This window comes from Cyprinodon tularosa, unplaced genomic scaffold (assembly GCF_016077235.1).
Source record: "Cyprinodon tularosa strain WSP-4 unplaced genomic scaffold, ASM1607723v1 ctg75, whole genome shotgun sequence".
Lineage (NCBI taxonomy): Eukaryota > Metazoa > Chordata > Actinopteri > Cyprinodontiformes > Cyprinodontidae > Cyprinodon > Cyprinodon tularosa.
The window spans coordinates 1096505-1110938 of record NW_024039507.1 but is presented as its reverse complement, the minus strand read 5'-3'; the positions used below and the strand labels follow the sequence as shown (position 1 = coordinate 1110938).

The window sequence follows — 14434 nt, the reverse complement described above, 5'->3', positions numbered from 1 at the left end:
TTTAAATACTATGAAATAAAAAGTATGGAAAGTCACTTTACTTAAATGAAAGGGATTCATTATAAATGCAAACAAGTCATTTTAACTTCCAGTAATGATTAAAACTTAGCAAAGAGTGGTTATATTGAATCTGCCCTGATGAATGCATATTCAAAACATCAACATAGTACATCAGAAATCAAACAGTTGCTGAGTTTAAGTAAGTTTTGAATGGGCAAAAATAACTTTTAGACTTATAATCAAAACACAAACCTATCAAGGTTCTCCATGAAGGTGAGCCTACCTTCAGTAATTACATCAAGGCGCTTATATGAGTCAGCTATTTTAAAATTAGTCCCTTGTAGAGTTGTAATTGTTTTAGGAGTTGTTGGTGATAATTTATCAAAAGATTATAACAATTAGAGCAATAAGGATCACTTACTCAACATTAGTCTCTGTGTATTCCCTGGTGAACATGCATCTTAAGTTAGCCATTATCTTAAACCATCATACATCACATCAGATAGAATTAGACACCCCTAAAGCATAAAACAAATAAACTTTGCTGCAGTACTTTTTTCCCTCCCATTAAAATGAACCAGAAGTCTGAAAGAACAAAGTATCTTGTTTAAAAGTTTCTTACAATAAAACTCAACTCAGTTCAGTGTATTTATAATGCACTTATTCACAAAAAAATTTGTTCAGTATTGCAACAGGTGAAATGGTTTCTGACTGAGGAAACAGCAATCCCTCGTACCAAGCGAGGATAGGGGACAGCCTTGCTTCTTCTTACAGTAGTTTCTTTATTTTAAACATAACTAGCTTGGATCCTTCTTAATTCTCTAATAACTTCCAAACAGGTGAGTGCAGAAAAGTTCCAATTAGTTATGGTGCATTCACTGATCCTTTTAGCTGAATCCAGAAAGCTCTCTTTTTCATGCAAGTTGGAAGCTTTTAATCAATGTGTCATCTCTCTTATTTTTTTCTGCTCTGATGAAGACAGGCTTACAGAATGCGAGGTACAAAACCTCTGCTGTTCAAGTCTGTGAGCAGGACAGTGGCCTTGTATGGGAACCTCTCTAACATCCCCTAATGGGCTCTACACTTGCAGCATGAGAGATAAAGGCTCTTTTATAATATTTCTCTCATCTCTTCTACTGCTCTGAGACCGAAAATGTCCTGAAAAGGCAGCAGAAAACGTATGCTGCAAGAAAGCAACACAGCACATAAACTGCAGATTATAATTTATAATTTATTGACTTGCTAAAGGAGATTACTTGGTACAGCCAAGAATAGCTAGGAAGAATAAAAATACATGAGCAATCTTTACTAAACCTCCAAACACATAAAAGACATACACTGCAAAGAATCTTATGCTGAATTCACATTTTTCTTATTTCTTTTTAACCAACCTTCTCCAGCTTTTCAAAATGCTCCCGCAGGAACTTCATAGGCCGCTCAGGCTTGGCAATGCAGAGGTTCACGATGCACTCTTTGAGGATCTGCTGGATGTTGTGCTTCTGCACAAAGATCTCACACCCCTTCAAGCTCTCGTCTTCTTCCAGAGCCGAGGAGGAGGTGGCCATCGTCTCGTTTAGCTCTGTGGCAGTGGGATACAAACAGGGTGGATCATGAGAGGAGGGGAGGGAAAGCAGAACAAAGAGGGGGGGGGACCTGTGTAGCCGGACTAGGAGAAGCAGAGAGTGAGGGGGGGGGTTCTGGGTGATTTGATAGATAATAACATTGATTCTATAACTCAACTTTAAGGCCCCATTTTAAAAAAAGGATTTATAAATTATCGGACTTACCAATTACACAATGACAATATGTGTATTACCTATGCAGCTGATCCAGAACGCTGCTGCCAGAGTCCTCACTAAAATTGAGAAAGTGGAGCACATCATCACAATTCTAAAGTCATTCCACTGGTCTCCCGTATCTCAGAGAAAAAACTCTTAAATACTTCTGTTAGTCTATAAATCAATAAATATCTTAGCACCAAAGGCATTACTGACATTAATGAGTACATTACTGAGTATCAACCACCCAGACCTCTAAGGTCTTCTGGCTCAAATCTACTTTGCAGACACAGAAACATAAACCAAAAATTGGAGGAGAAGATTTTACATCTTATGCTCCACCAAGCTGGAATAAACTCCCAGAAAAATATAAAAGCCCTGAATCCCTAAGTTGTTTTAAATCAAGATTTTTGCTTAGAATGGCCTGTGTTTGTGCTTAACATAATCAATAAAGTTTTCAGTCCAACCTTTCTTTCAGTTTTGAATCAATCATTTTACCTTTTTTAATTTAATAATCTAATTCTAGTTATTAATTTTCATTCTCAAACCACCACTGCATTGTACTTTTCTTTTTTTGTTCTCATGTACAGCCCTTTGAATTGTTTGATACTAAAATGTGCTATATAAATATACTTGCCTTGCTTTTGCAGCTTGGCAATTATATGTAATTAGCTGCATGTAGGACGCATATGTGAAATTTGAACCGCACAAACACTTCTAACAGAGCTCAGGCTTATAAATAAGGAATAATTGGTTTGTCCAATCCGAGTGGGCCCCGTTAAAAGAATGGCTTAGTGAGCCTAGTCCCAGTCAGTATCAATACAGACAAGGCAAGTCTATATGGGGCCCACATGCACACTTTAGCTGGAAACGTTGTGTAAATTGTGCATAAAAACAAAATGCAAGAACTTCCAATGGGCGATAGAGGCAGAGAACAAAAAAGATGGTCTCCCTAAACAATATTTCTGAATTACAAAGAAGCGTACACTTGTGCGCCGTCAGCACATGATGGCTTTTAAATATCTGGGTTGTTTCTGCAAGATAAATTCAAACTGCACTGTACAAACATTACAGAAGCATGGCTCTTTAATTTTCAGTGAATAAGGTTTTAATAGGAATAGGTGGAGTGCAACTTTTCTACTTCTGTTATTTGCTGTTGTGCAAAAAATATTACATAACGATATTACAGCTTTCATTGATTTATTTCAAATTTGAAACATTGTCTAGCCGGTAAGGTGTTAAAAAAAAATGAACCAATTAATCAAATCAAATCGAATTGTATCGTGGCGTATTCTTGAGTATCGAAAATAATCGAATCATTGGGTCAGGAAATCGATACTGAATCGAATCTCCATCATGGGTGTGATTTACACCCCTAGTAACAGCTTAGGTAAAGGGGAAGCTGGAGACTAAAGCCCCATGTATACTACCCTCGGAAAACCAATCCGTGCCGATCTTGGATCAGTTAACCATGCTGAGCTTGGTTCCTTATGACCATTTGCACACCACACTAGCATGGTTCCTCGCCTCCTAGTGACGATCTACGGTACTACTGCTCTCTACAGGTAAACAAGCAAATCAACATGGTGGCGCCCATAACATTCAGGAAGTTTGCTGAGAGTCAGGCGAAGAAGGCAGACTTTAATGAATTTACTTGACAGAGTCGGTTTTTGGGAAGTGGATACGACAAACGATAGTCTAATCAGGGCTTACAGACGCAGGAAAGAATAACAGGAGTAGAGGTTCATCACACTGCTAAGCAGAATCATCACTGGAAATCATGTGGTACGGTAGGTAAGCTAGTATTTTTATGAATGTCTGAAATTTCATGATTACGGAGGCTGACTGTAAGGAGATGACGCGGTCTGCTCATGCTTTCTTTGTTATCTGAGAACTGAGCTAAAAGTGAACCGTACCGAGCCCTGCTAATGAACTAGTATCAGTATAGCTCTGTGCAGTTGTGTCTGGCACAGTCTGGTTCAGTCTTGCCTTCCATTTACACTCAACAGTAATCTTGGTTACCATGCTCGGACCGATCTCAGCACAGTTTCAAAAGGGTAGCGTAAATGGGGCTTTTGGGAGGGTGAGTGCTCAACACAGAGGAAACTGAACTTAATACTTTCCCATTAGTACCTACTTTATTCTGATCAGGTTGAGTTAGTTTAATTAAGGCTTGATTCATTTTCCATGATAATGGAGCAGTATCTCCCTGGGGGTGGGACCTTTAATTGAAAGGGCGACAGTGGCGTTGGATGTAGGAGTTTGCCCTAAAATCGAAGGACTGACGGTTCAAGCCCCAGCTCCTACTTTCAGTGTCCTTGTGCAAGACACTTCACCTGCATTGTCTACTGATGGTGGTCAGAGGGCCCGGTGGCGCCAGTGTACGGCAGTCCCACTTCTGTCAGTGAGCCCCAGGGCAGCTGTGGCTAGAATTTAGCTTCTATCAGTGAGTGTGTGTGTGTGTGTGAATGAGTGAATGACTGAATGTAGTGTAAAGTGCTTTGGTCAAGTCTCCTGACTTAAAAAGTACTATATAAGTACAGGCCATTTATCATTGGTGGCCTTATGGTTAGAAATGATGTGTTATGGAGACACCCAACAAGACAACAGGCTACCCTACTGCTCTGTTCATGGATGTTGTCAGAGTAAAAGAGGGGAGCTAAAGAAATCTGCGGGTAGCTACAGTAGAAGCACTGACGATATGTACAGGAGAGAGAGAGAAACCTTATAATATCAAATAGAAGGCTTTGAGCTGGAGCACATAAAGGTAAGTTAACATTAATTAAAATGATAATAATAATAATGCTAAATAATGCAAGGTTGCTATAATAGTGCTCATACACAATAAAACAAACTTAAAATGATTTTAACAATTGAATATATTAGCCATAACAATATATTAAGACTATTGAACCTCCCTCGACCAATCAGTGGCCAGCCACTTTTAACATTTCAGCGCCACTCCAAAGGGATGAAATCACAAGCAAGCGGGCACTAAATAGTGACTGTGCTCTGAGGTGGTACTGGTGGGAAAGGGGAGATAAGATACAGTGAGAATTTAACCAAGGACAAAAGAGAAGAGTTAACACAGAATACAAGGAAAAATAATACAAAAATCAGAAAGAAACTAACTAGGTAAAAAAAAACAATAGAGCAACACCCAGAGAACATGAACCACAGGAAAATTATAAAAACACAGACATTAAAGGAACCCCAAATCCAAAACAGTTGAGGAAGTGTTTACAAGTGTTGATTAAAAATACAAAATATAAAGTTAAAATTGTAATAACCAATATTCTGTACCATACTGACTACAGTAGGATTATTTTTTATTTCAATTAAACTTGTTATATTGGTTTGTGACCTAATGAACTTTTTTTTCATAATCCCTTTAAATAAAACCATTTTGCACCATATTTATTTACTTTTTTATTTATTTCACATTAAACTGAACCTTTCCATATCAATGCCTTTTGCACCATGACTTTAAATTGGTTTTCCTTTTCTCCTAAATGGTCTGCATTCATGATCACTGCTGCACTTTGTAAAAATGGAAATGTTCATTTAGACAAAAAAGTTTGTCAAAATCTGAGTTTAATGCAGTAAAAGTGGCAATATTTTACTCAAGGTTTACCAGAGTGGGCAAATACCATACTTGGCCATGCCTCAAAGTCATAAATGACTGTTTTCTGTTTTACCTTAATGTTAGAATGCCAATTAAATAATAATAAAATAAATGGCAATTGGATATTTTTAAGGATGCAGAACAGAGGAAAGGTTCAGGCTGCAAATAGGTTACATCAATCAACACATTAAAGCTGAATTATCTTGACAATCCAGGAAGAGCAGCACAGATAACCACCTTGTCTCACTTCCTGAAACAAATCACGTTTCCAGAACAGTGATTGTTGCATTATGCATCATTTTGGTGATGACATTTTTACAGCGCCATTCTTTTTTCCTCCTAAATGCATTGCGAAGCAGTATTAAAGAATAATGGCAGCAAACGGTGTCGCCTGTGTGGAGAGAGTGAACACCTGTTCAGTCGCATTTAAAAAGAAGCTAACGCAGTTAGCACAGCTAACCTTACAGTGAGCCCCAAACCTCAATGAAAAGGAAACTACTGCAACTAACCGACGTGATAAAAGCAAACTAGCGACCCAGTTTCGGTGTTAACGGGTATTTCTACATGCGGGGGTCTGTAGCAGCTGTCATAGGGGGGGGGTCCTACCGTTTGTTTGTGAAGGATGCTCAGTAAGGAAACACCTCAGTGGGCTGTCAGACTGGTGAGGTACCGCTGTTTAGCAGGGATGCTGCTGCTGCTGTAGCTCTCTCTCTCTTCCTTTCTCTCCTGTCCGCTCGCTCTGCGTCAGTCTCCATGACGTCAGTCTGTCGTCCTCTTGAGCACAGCGGCAGAGGGCACGCGGCAACGCACCAGCCCAAACAATGGGAAACTTCAAAGCATGAATATAGTCTATAGTTTCATTATATTCGATTTGACCCATTTTAAATTCTGTAATTAATACAAAGGCTTATTACCTCCTATTTAGTTCGCAGGGGCGGAGCTAGATGGGGGGCCAGGGGTGTCCATGGCCACCCTTACCCCATCATTGGACACCCCAATGTTTTATTGTTAAAATAAAGTTTTAACAGCCTTTTTGTTATTGGAAAAGGACAACGTAGAAAAAGAAATTGTTGCTTCCTTTACAAAAAGAGATACATGAGGGTTTAGTCATAATATTTTTACATTTGTGGATTTAAAACTTGGCAAACAGAAGCAAAACCTCTGGCGTTAATACGAACTGGGTTTGTAAATGTCAATAAAGTTTTAGGGTTTGAATACACAGGTATCGTAAAGCAGCCTTTTGTTTGTCGTGAAGCCACCAGTTGTCATAGCGACTGTCAAAATGGCAGCGACTGTAGACGAGCATGCAGCCTCTGAGGTTTTGAAAGGTATCAACTGACACTTAAAATGCCTAAACGTTTAAAATAAGTTAACACGAAAGAGGGCTCTTGAGTCGATAAAGAACCAGACTGGAGTAACTTTTGGTAAGCAGAGACTGAAGTTACTTAGGCTACGTTCACACTGCAGCCTGAAGTGACCCAAATCTGATTTTTTTTTTGCCCATATGCAACCTGGATCTGATCTTTTCATGGGTGTCTGAACAACACAGATCAGATTTTTTCCAATGCAACCCAGGCCACTTGGCTATGTGGTCCTGAATCCGATACGAATCTGATCTTTTCAAATGCAACCTGTGTCTGAACGGCCAGGTCGGATTCATCCGACCTGAACGTCATTAATACCCGACAAAGGTCACTATTCTGCGTCTTGCTACAAAGAAGCGGCAAGAAAAACAACAACCATGACAGATGATGATGAGGAGAGCAGTATTTATGTTTGAACAAATTGAAAAGATTGAGTTTTTATGTTTGGGAAAGACCGCTAGATGCGCGCCGGCACTAACATCCATGTTTTCTTCTGGAAAAAAAGAGCACGCTGGCCTGTGATGTCATTGCGTCCTCTACTGCGCATGCGGGACACTTGCGTTTTATGACTGCAGTTCACACAGTTGATCACATACCAGTCGCATATATTTGGAATTTTTTACGGCAACGTGAAAAAATCGGATTTGACAAAAAAATCGGAATTGAGCATCAAGGCCTGCAGTGTAAACGTAGCCTTATGGGCCACCAACCTCTAAGGGGCCCTGTCACTATTGTGGACTAGGACGTCTCTTTGCAGATGTAATGGTGCGAAAAATTCATCTTAAAGCCACCTGATACTAGTCTGACTGACAGGACCTTATTTATATCCCAACACATGGCAGATTTCAACCTGATGGTGAGCCGTTTAAACGCGACACCAATAGCAAAGCAGACAGTGGTACTTTAATTACTATGTTAATAACTGAGTTCATTAGATGGTTGGTAAAAAAATACACTCATATAATATGTTTCAAAACACAATAAAAATCTTAAAAGAACAATGTATTTGAGTATTTTGTTTTTTACACTACAACTTAAGTATATATGTATATTTTTTTTTTACTTTATTAGAGAATTTTTTTGTACTACAAGAAGAAATAAATACAATTTCCAATGAACAATTGTCAAGGTTTTGAACAAAGATAGAAATAATAAATAAGAATAACTAAATAAACGTAAAAATAGTAATAGTGATTAAGTAAAGCTACACATAAAAGCATATAAAGGAATCACATAAATATTTTGAATTTAGAGCATAGAAATAAAGTTTTAACAGCCTTTTTGTTATTGAAAGAGGACAGTATAGGAAAAAAACAGATATATGAGGGTTTAGTCATAATATTTTTACATTAAAACTTGGCAAACAGACGCAAAATCTCTGGCGTTAATACGAACTGGGTTTGTAAATGTCAATAAAGTTTGAGGGTTTGAATACACAGGTATCGTAAAGCAGCCGTTTGTTTGTCGTGAAGCCACCAGTTGTCATAGCGACTGTCAAAATGGCAGCGACTGTAGACGAGCATGCAGCCTCTGAGGTTTTGAAAGGTATCAGCCGACACTTAAACTGCCTAAACGAGGAAAACAAGTTAACACGAAAGAGGGCTCTTGAGTCGATAAAGAACCAGACTGTGAGTAAAGAACTCCCCAGCGATGTTTTACAGGAAGTATTTTCGTCCCTTCTCAAACCTCTCCTCAAGTGTCTATCGGACCCGATGGAGAAATGCAGAGAAACAACCATCGCTATCATAACAGACTTTATTCGCTGTGTCCCCAAACCGGAGGAAGCGTTGCCCTATCTGATGCCCTGCCTGGCTCAGCGGTTCGGGGACAAAGAGATCTTGGAGCCATCGGAGGAGATTCGACTGTTGGCCGTGGAGATGTTGGCTCTTACGGTAGAGGTGTGCGGCAGACATTTAGCGCCTTATCTCAACGAAATGACCAACATCCTCAAGAGAACCATCGTCGATCCGTTCCCGGATGTCAAAAAGGAGAGTTGCAAATGCACCGTTAGCTTTGCAAAGTCTGTGCCAGGTTGGTTACCATGGTTTCATACCAACACGCGGCTTTTCTACTGCGCACGCGCAATTAGTTTAATCAAAGAGCCCCAACTAAACCCGTCAATTTTCATCATTATTTTTGTTCATTGTTAGTAAGTGTTTATCCATCTAGGAAAACTAGATGATAGCAAATAGCACATTATTACCAGAAATCAAGATGGAAAGAGGCTGGTGTTGAGGCTGATTGTGTTGCCATGGTGCCCTGTTTTTTCATTAGGTCTAAAACCCAGATTGTATGATTAATCTGTCTTATTTTATATATGACGTTTAGCTACTCATCACCTATCTGATTTTCATGTTTATTTATCAGGGATTTTTGTGTGTGTGTTATAATACAGTATCTGCCGTGATGACATCATATAAGGAATTTAAACAATTTAAACATCTGCTTATATATATATCAGCTGTCCTGCTGCCATCAACACCCTTGTTTATAGATGTAGGAGATCCGCCTGTTTTTCCAGTGTATTCCTGTTTCTCTGACTGTGACGGGCTTGATGTGTTCTCTTCATCCTCTGACATGGGAGTTGGCTCAGAGCTCGTCTGCCTGGCTGTGTGTTTCCTGGACCGAGCCGCCTTTTACAGTTGCTTTTTGTATCTCTGCTTCTGTCTCCTTGAACCCCAGACGGCCTCTGCAGATGGCCGCTCACACTGAACCTGGTTCTGCTGGAGGTTTCTTCCTGTTAAAAGGGAGTTTTTCCTCTCAACTGTCGCTACAAGCATGCTTAGTGTGAGTCAATTAGTCATTGCAATCAACTGGTTTTCCTTAGCTAGAAAACTTCAAATCAATTTGACTGTATGTATATATGTGTATATATATATATATATATATATATATATATATATATATATATATATATATATATATATATATATATATATATATATATATAGAGATTTTTAAGAGTTGCAGTTTGAAAATCACAAATCCTTTGTAATACCATCCCTAAAGTGTAAAATCATTGTATCAGGATGCCAAAGAAAGAGTAATCCAGAGTTACCCCTTCCCCACATGTTTCTGTGTGTTTAAAAGGTTTGCTGCCACATTTTAGTCACAGTTGCACAATTTAGTTGTCTGTGAGTCTGGTTTCAATCTGTTACAAAGCTGGAATGAATAAAACTGATAGTGTTGAAGCGTTCAACAAAAGTGTGCAATCATCTACCTCAATGCCCTTTGAGAACATTTAAATCAAATGGCACTGAAAAGAAATCTCAGAAGTGTGAAGATTAGATGCATCATCCCTCCCAGATGGTCTCGCACAATCTCTAACATTGGCTTTAAGTGGCTCAGTTGTCCAGTCTAAATAAGTCAGCTCTGGTTTTCTGTTTTGTAACACTTTAATGCAACTCAAAAGTTTCATTCTTTATGTTGAAATCTTAAGTTTCTCGTTCAGCGATTTGTTTACTATTGACGGCTCTATTCAAGGAACTCTGCTGATGTCACTGAGACAACATAGATTGAATTAGCTTTTTTTGTTTGTTTGTTTGTTTTTTATTATATGATGCATGTTGTGATTGATTCATATAAAAATGTTAAGCTTTAGTTTATTGTCTGATTATACATTACTATGATGTTAAGCTCTCATTTCTTGTTTAGATTTACATTATTATGAAATCATTAATTCATATTTAAAGCAAACAAAATACAGATTTTAAAACAAAAAAATGAAAAGGATTGTAACCTTCTTTCTTTTCTTTTTTTTTTCTTTAGAACATTTTCACATGCAAGCTGAGAATCTGGTGAAGCCGCTCATGCAGACCATAACTCATCAGCACTCGCGAGTCAGAGTGTCGGTCATTGAAGCCACCGGAGCAGTCATACAACACGGCAGTGGGAAAAACATGGATGATGTGCTATCACATCTCGCACAGAGACTATTTGATGACTCGCCGCAGGTTTGGCCTTTTTTATTAACCATCTTTTAGGAAACAAAACTGTATACTCTGTCACTTGCTTTTAACATTATTTAGCATTTTGTCGCTTTGAAGTTCTTTTTAAAAACACTTTATATCTCTCAGCAATGATTTTTTTTTGTTATTTAATTTGAAATTTGGGATGAATTAATTAAAACTGCCCTTTTTGGGGCTGCTCATAATTTTCTATTTCATTTAAGGTGAGGAAAGCTGTGACTGCGGTTGTTGGTGACTGGCTTTTAAACATGAGAGATCGATATTCATATTTCCACAAACTCATTCCGCTCCTGCTGACCAGCATCAGCGATGAGATCCCAGAAATAAGGTTTGTAAGGACAAATCAGTAATATTTATATAATATAAACTTTTATTATTTTAATGTTTAATGTGACCTGGCCCACAGTAACCAGCTCTTGTTTAGAGTTTTATTTATTTGTCTGTAGCATACATAGTTCACAGTTATTCTAGTAACAGTAACTTTGGAGCGAATTCCTCTATAGATATATATATATATTTTTTTTTTTTTTTTCATTACGGATGCAGCAGTGCTCCACCAGGTGCCATCTCTATAGATTCTGGGTTTAACTCTGCCTCGCTCTCTACTTCCATATCTTTGTCTTTTCTTGCTCATTTCTGCTGTTTCCTACAGGAGTTTACTGGTTATTGCAAATGATGCATTCACAGACTCATAGAAAATATTAGAAAAAGCTGGTAAAATGCGTATTGAACCCCTTGAATATTTAGTTTAACATTTGGTTAACGCCATGTAATGGTGTCATTCGGGAAATCAATTCATACAAGGACATTAACATTTTGTCAAGAAATGAACTTATGTGACATGAACGTGAATGACAAAGGGATTAACTATTGAACACAGAAAAGATGTACAAGCTATGTAGAAAGTCAAGGAACTAAGCGATATCCTATTGCTATTGCATATAAAAAGCATTCACTCAAAAAGAGACGTTCACAAAAAGTCTTGCTGTTGAACAACTAACTAATGATGAAGTTACCAGTGCCTTGAACTTTTGAAGTGTCCACTATGGGAGCCACCATCAATAAGTATATATAATGTAATTTCTCTATGAAAAAGCCATAGTCAGGGGCCTCTTGTCAGTTTTTTTAATGAGGAACCCAGAGATTAGTCAAAATCTGTGTCAAAAAGTCATGGAGCGAGTTTGCTTTGGTGGCGCAGTGCTTAGTGCACAAGACGCTTGTACCTCGACGTGGCCGACTCGGGTTCGAATCCTGACCCTGCTGCTGGTCCCTCCATCTCTCTCATGCCCCCTTTCCTGTCAGCCTGCTGTCCAAAAAAAAGCCACTAGTGCTGAAAAAACACTTAAAGAAAAGAAAAAGAGTCAAGAGCGCTTGCAGGAAGTTTTAGAAATGAATGGAAAGAGAAGAGGAAGTTAATTCCATGAAAATAATTGGAATATATTTAGAGACAAAAAACATTGGAAAACCCTTTACTTATTTTACAAGCTGTATAAACCTGGCTCTCTTAAAAAGACATAGAAAACCAATAACAGTAGGACAACAGAATTTCAGACTGGGTGTTGAAGCATTTTTCTAAGTTTTTTATGTAATGTAAAAATGCTTCAACACCCAGTCTGAAATGATCTGATTAGATTCTAGGTGGGGGATGCATGGTGATGGGGTTTGTAGCCCTGTTGCCTTGTTACATGAGGGTCCTGGGTTCCAATTCCAGCCTAGGGTCTCTCTGCATGGTGTTTGCATGTTGTCCTCATTCATGCATGGATTCTCCCTGAGTACACAGTTCAAAAACATGACTGTTTAAGGTTTAAATAAGGTTCATTGGCATCTCTAAATTGCCCTTATGTATTAGTGTGTGTGCATATGGTTGTATGTTTCTGCCCTGCAATAGACTGGTGACATGTCCAGGGTGTACCCTGATTCTTTGCACATAGACTGCTGAAGATAGACACCAGCGCCACTGTGACGGATAAGTGGAAGCGGATGTATGGATGGAATTTAGGTTAACTGCAAAAAATATGAATTTAGCATTCTAAAAGTGTGTTTATTGCAGTATGAAACTGGAAGACTTGGGGTTTTTTGGGGGGCACTTTACAGGGATAATACTGTCAGATTGGTTTGAAAAACCATTTGATTGCATCCAACCATTGACTGGCAAGACATAGTCATGCATTTAGAGACAGTGGAGAGGAAAACTCCCTTTCAACAGGAAGAAACCTCCAGCATAAACAGGCTCAGTGAGAGCGGCCATCTGCCGAGGCCGACTGGGGTTCAAAGAGACAGAAGCAGGCAGAAAAGGGAGTAGATTTACAAATCCTAACTGTTAACTAGCTCCACAGGTGGCTCTATCCAGGACAGACATAGCCAGAGATGTTGATGGCTGCAGCAGAGCTGATATTTCAATCCAAGATGAAATTCCTGAACAGGAACAGACCAGATGAAGCTGCTATGATGAGGAAAAATCAGAGAGAGCAAAGTTATGAGTGGAATTTGACTGAAGAGTGGTAGAATAGAGATAGGATGAAGGAGAGTGAGGAAAAGTGCTCCTCATGTGCTCCAGCAGCCTAAACATGTAGCAGCACAACTACAGAAAGTAGCTCAGCATAACTAACTGTTTTGGATGCATTATAAGAAAGACAGAGCAATAATAGGGACAAAGAGAAACGTCTGTCCAGACGGAACCCAACCAGGGTTTCTCTTGGAAGTCTTTATTTCTAAGTCGTTATTTACTGTGAATATCAACATATATGTGATTGAACTGAGAAAAAAGGGTTGTAACATAAATCTTCTTTAAACTAGAAGTTGAATGCCAAAGTGGCCAAGTATGAAATTCGTGATCTTTTTTCCAACTGTTGCAGACTGTTAGCAGCTGATTTGTGGAGACAAGCTGGTCTGCAGTGGGAGAAGGAGAACGAAGACGACATAAAGGACAAGATGGACTTCCTTCTCAGCCCACCTCCTCACTATCCACCTGGAGGTTGGTCAATATATCAGCAAGGGGTTTTATCTCAGCTGTGTAATTAAGGGAAACCATTAATCTAATCTAATTAGTCTGATTTATTTGGAAGTGAGGCCAAGAAATGCTGCAACTGCTTTAAAATAATAACTGTTGTGTTTTCTTTACTGATTCTTCCAGTTAACTGTCTGCTGTAACTAAAAACCAGGCTGGCCTTGGCTTTAGCTTAGCCGGTAGTTGTGATCAGCAATTTTTTTTGTTTTTTTGTTTGTTTTTTACACTGCATAATATCCGAAGATCCTCCTCTTTTTTTTTGTTTTTTTGTCTTTATTTTTTTTTTTGTTGCTATCTATTTGTTGTTATATTTAGATTGGTAAACAACATTATGTGGTAGATTGATCGAAGGGCTTCAGTCTCAGGATAGTAATTAGCCGATTATTACAGATGGGTTCAAACAGTATTATTCTATCTGTATTCTAAAGGGATGCAGAAGTCTCCTTGTGTCTGTGAATCATGTTAAACCACAGTACATTACTGATGCTACCACTGCTTAAAAACTGCAATTAAATCCTAATTTGTAAACTTAAGGTTGCAAAAAAGATGAAACCCTTTCTTTTTTATTTTATGATACAAACTAACTGGAAGAAAGTTAATTGAAGAATTTACATTACCCTGTTTTTCATGTGTTCCCAGCTGCATAATCAGGTAAAGAAAACACTAAAACTTACAGTAAGTCTTTCCTTTTT

General features: G+C 38.5%; 2 protein-coding genes across 2 annotated transcripts in view; one reads left to right on the top strand and one right to left on the bottom strand.

The window, feature by feature from the left end:
* prkar1b (protein kinase, cAMP-dependent, regulatory, type I, beta) overlaps positions 1-6108 on the bottom strand; it is a 90846-nt gene extending 84738 nt beyond the window's left edge. Inside the window, exons 1-2 of the mRNA XM_038270086.1 lie at positions 6010-6108; positions 1392-1579 (exon numbers count right to left, since the gene is read on the bottom strand). Of these exons, the coding sequence (XP_038126014.1) occupies positions 1392-1565 (174 nt within the window). The 5' untranslated portion in view covers positions 1566-1579; positions 6010-6108. The remainder of the gene's footprint in view (positions 1-1391; positions 1580-6009) is intronic.
* A 2142-nt stretch (positions 6109-8250) lies between these two features.
* Positions 8251-14434, top strand: part of LOC119773170 (dynein assembly factor 5, axonemal-like) — a 33670-nt gene continuing 27486 nt past the window's right edge. The window contains exons 1-4 of the mRNA XM_038270038.1: positions 8251-8798; positions 10536-10720; positions 10939-11063; positions 13591-13709. Of these exons, the coding sequence (XP_038125966.1) occupies positions 8267-8798; positions 10536-10720; positions 10939-11063; positions 13591-13709 (961 nt within the window). The 5' untranslated portion in view covers positions 8251-8266. The remainder of the gene's footprint in view (positions 8799-10535; positions 10721-10938; positions 11064-13590; positions 13710-14434) is intronic.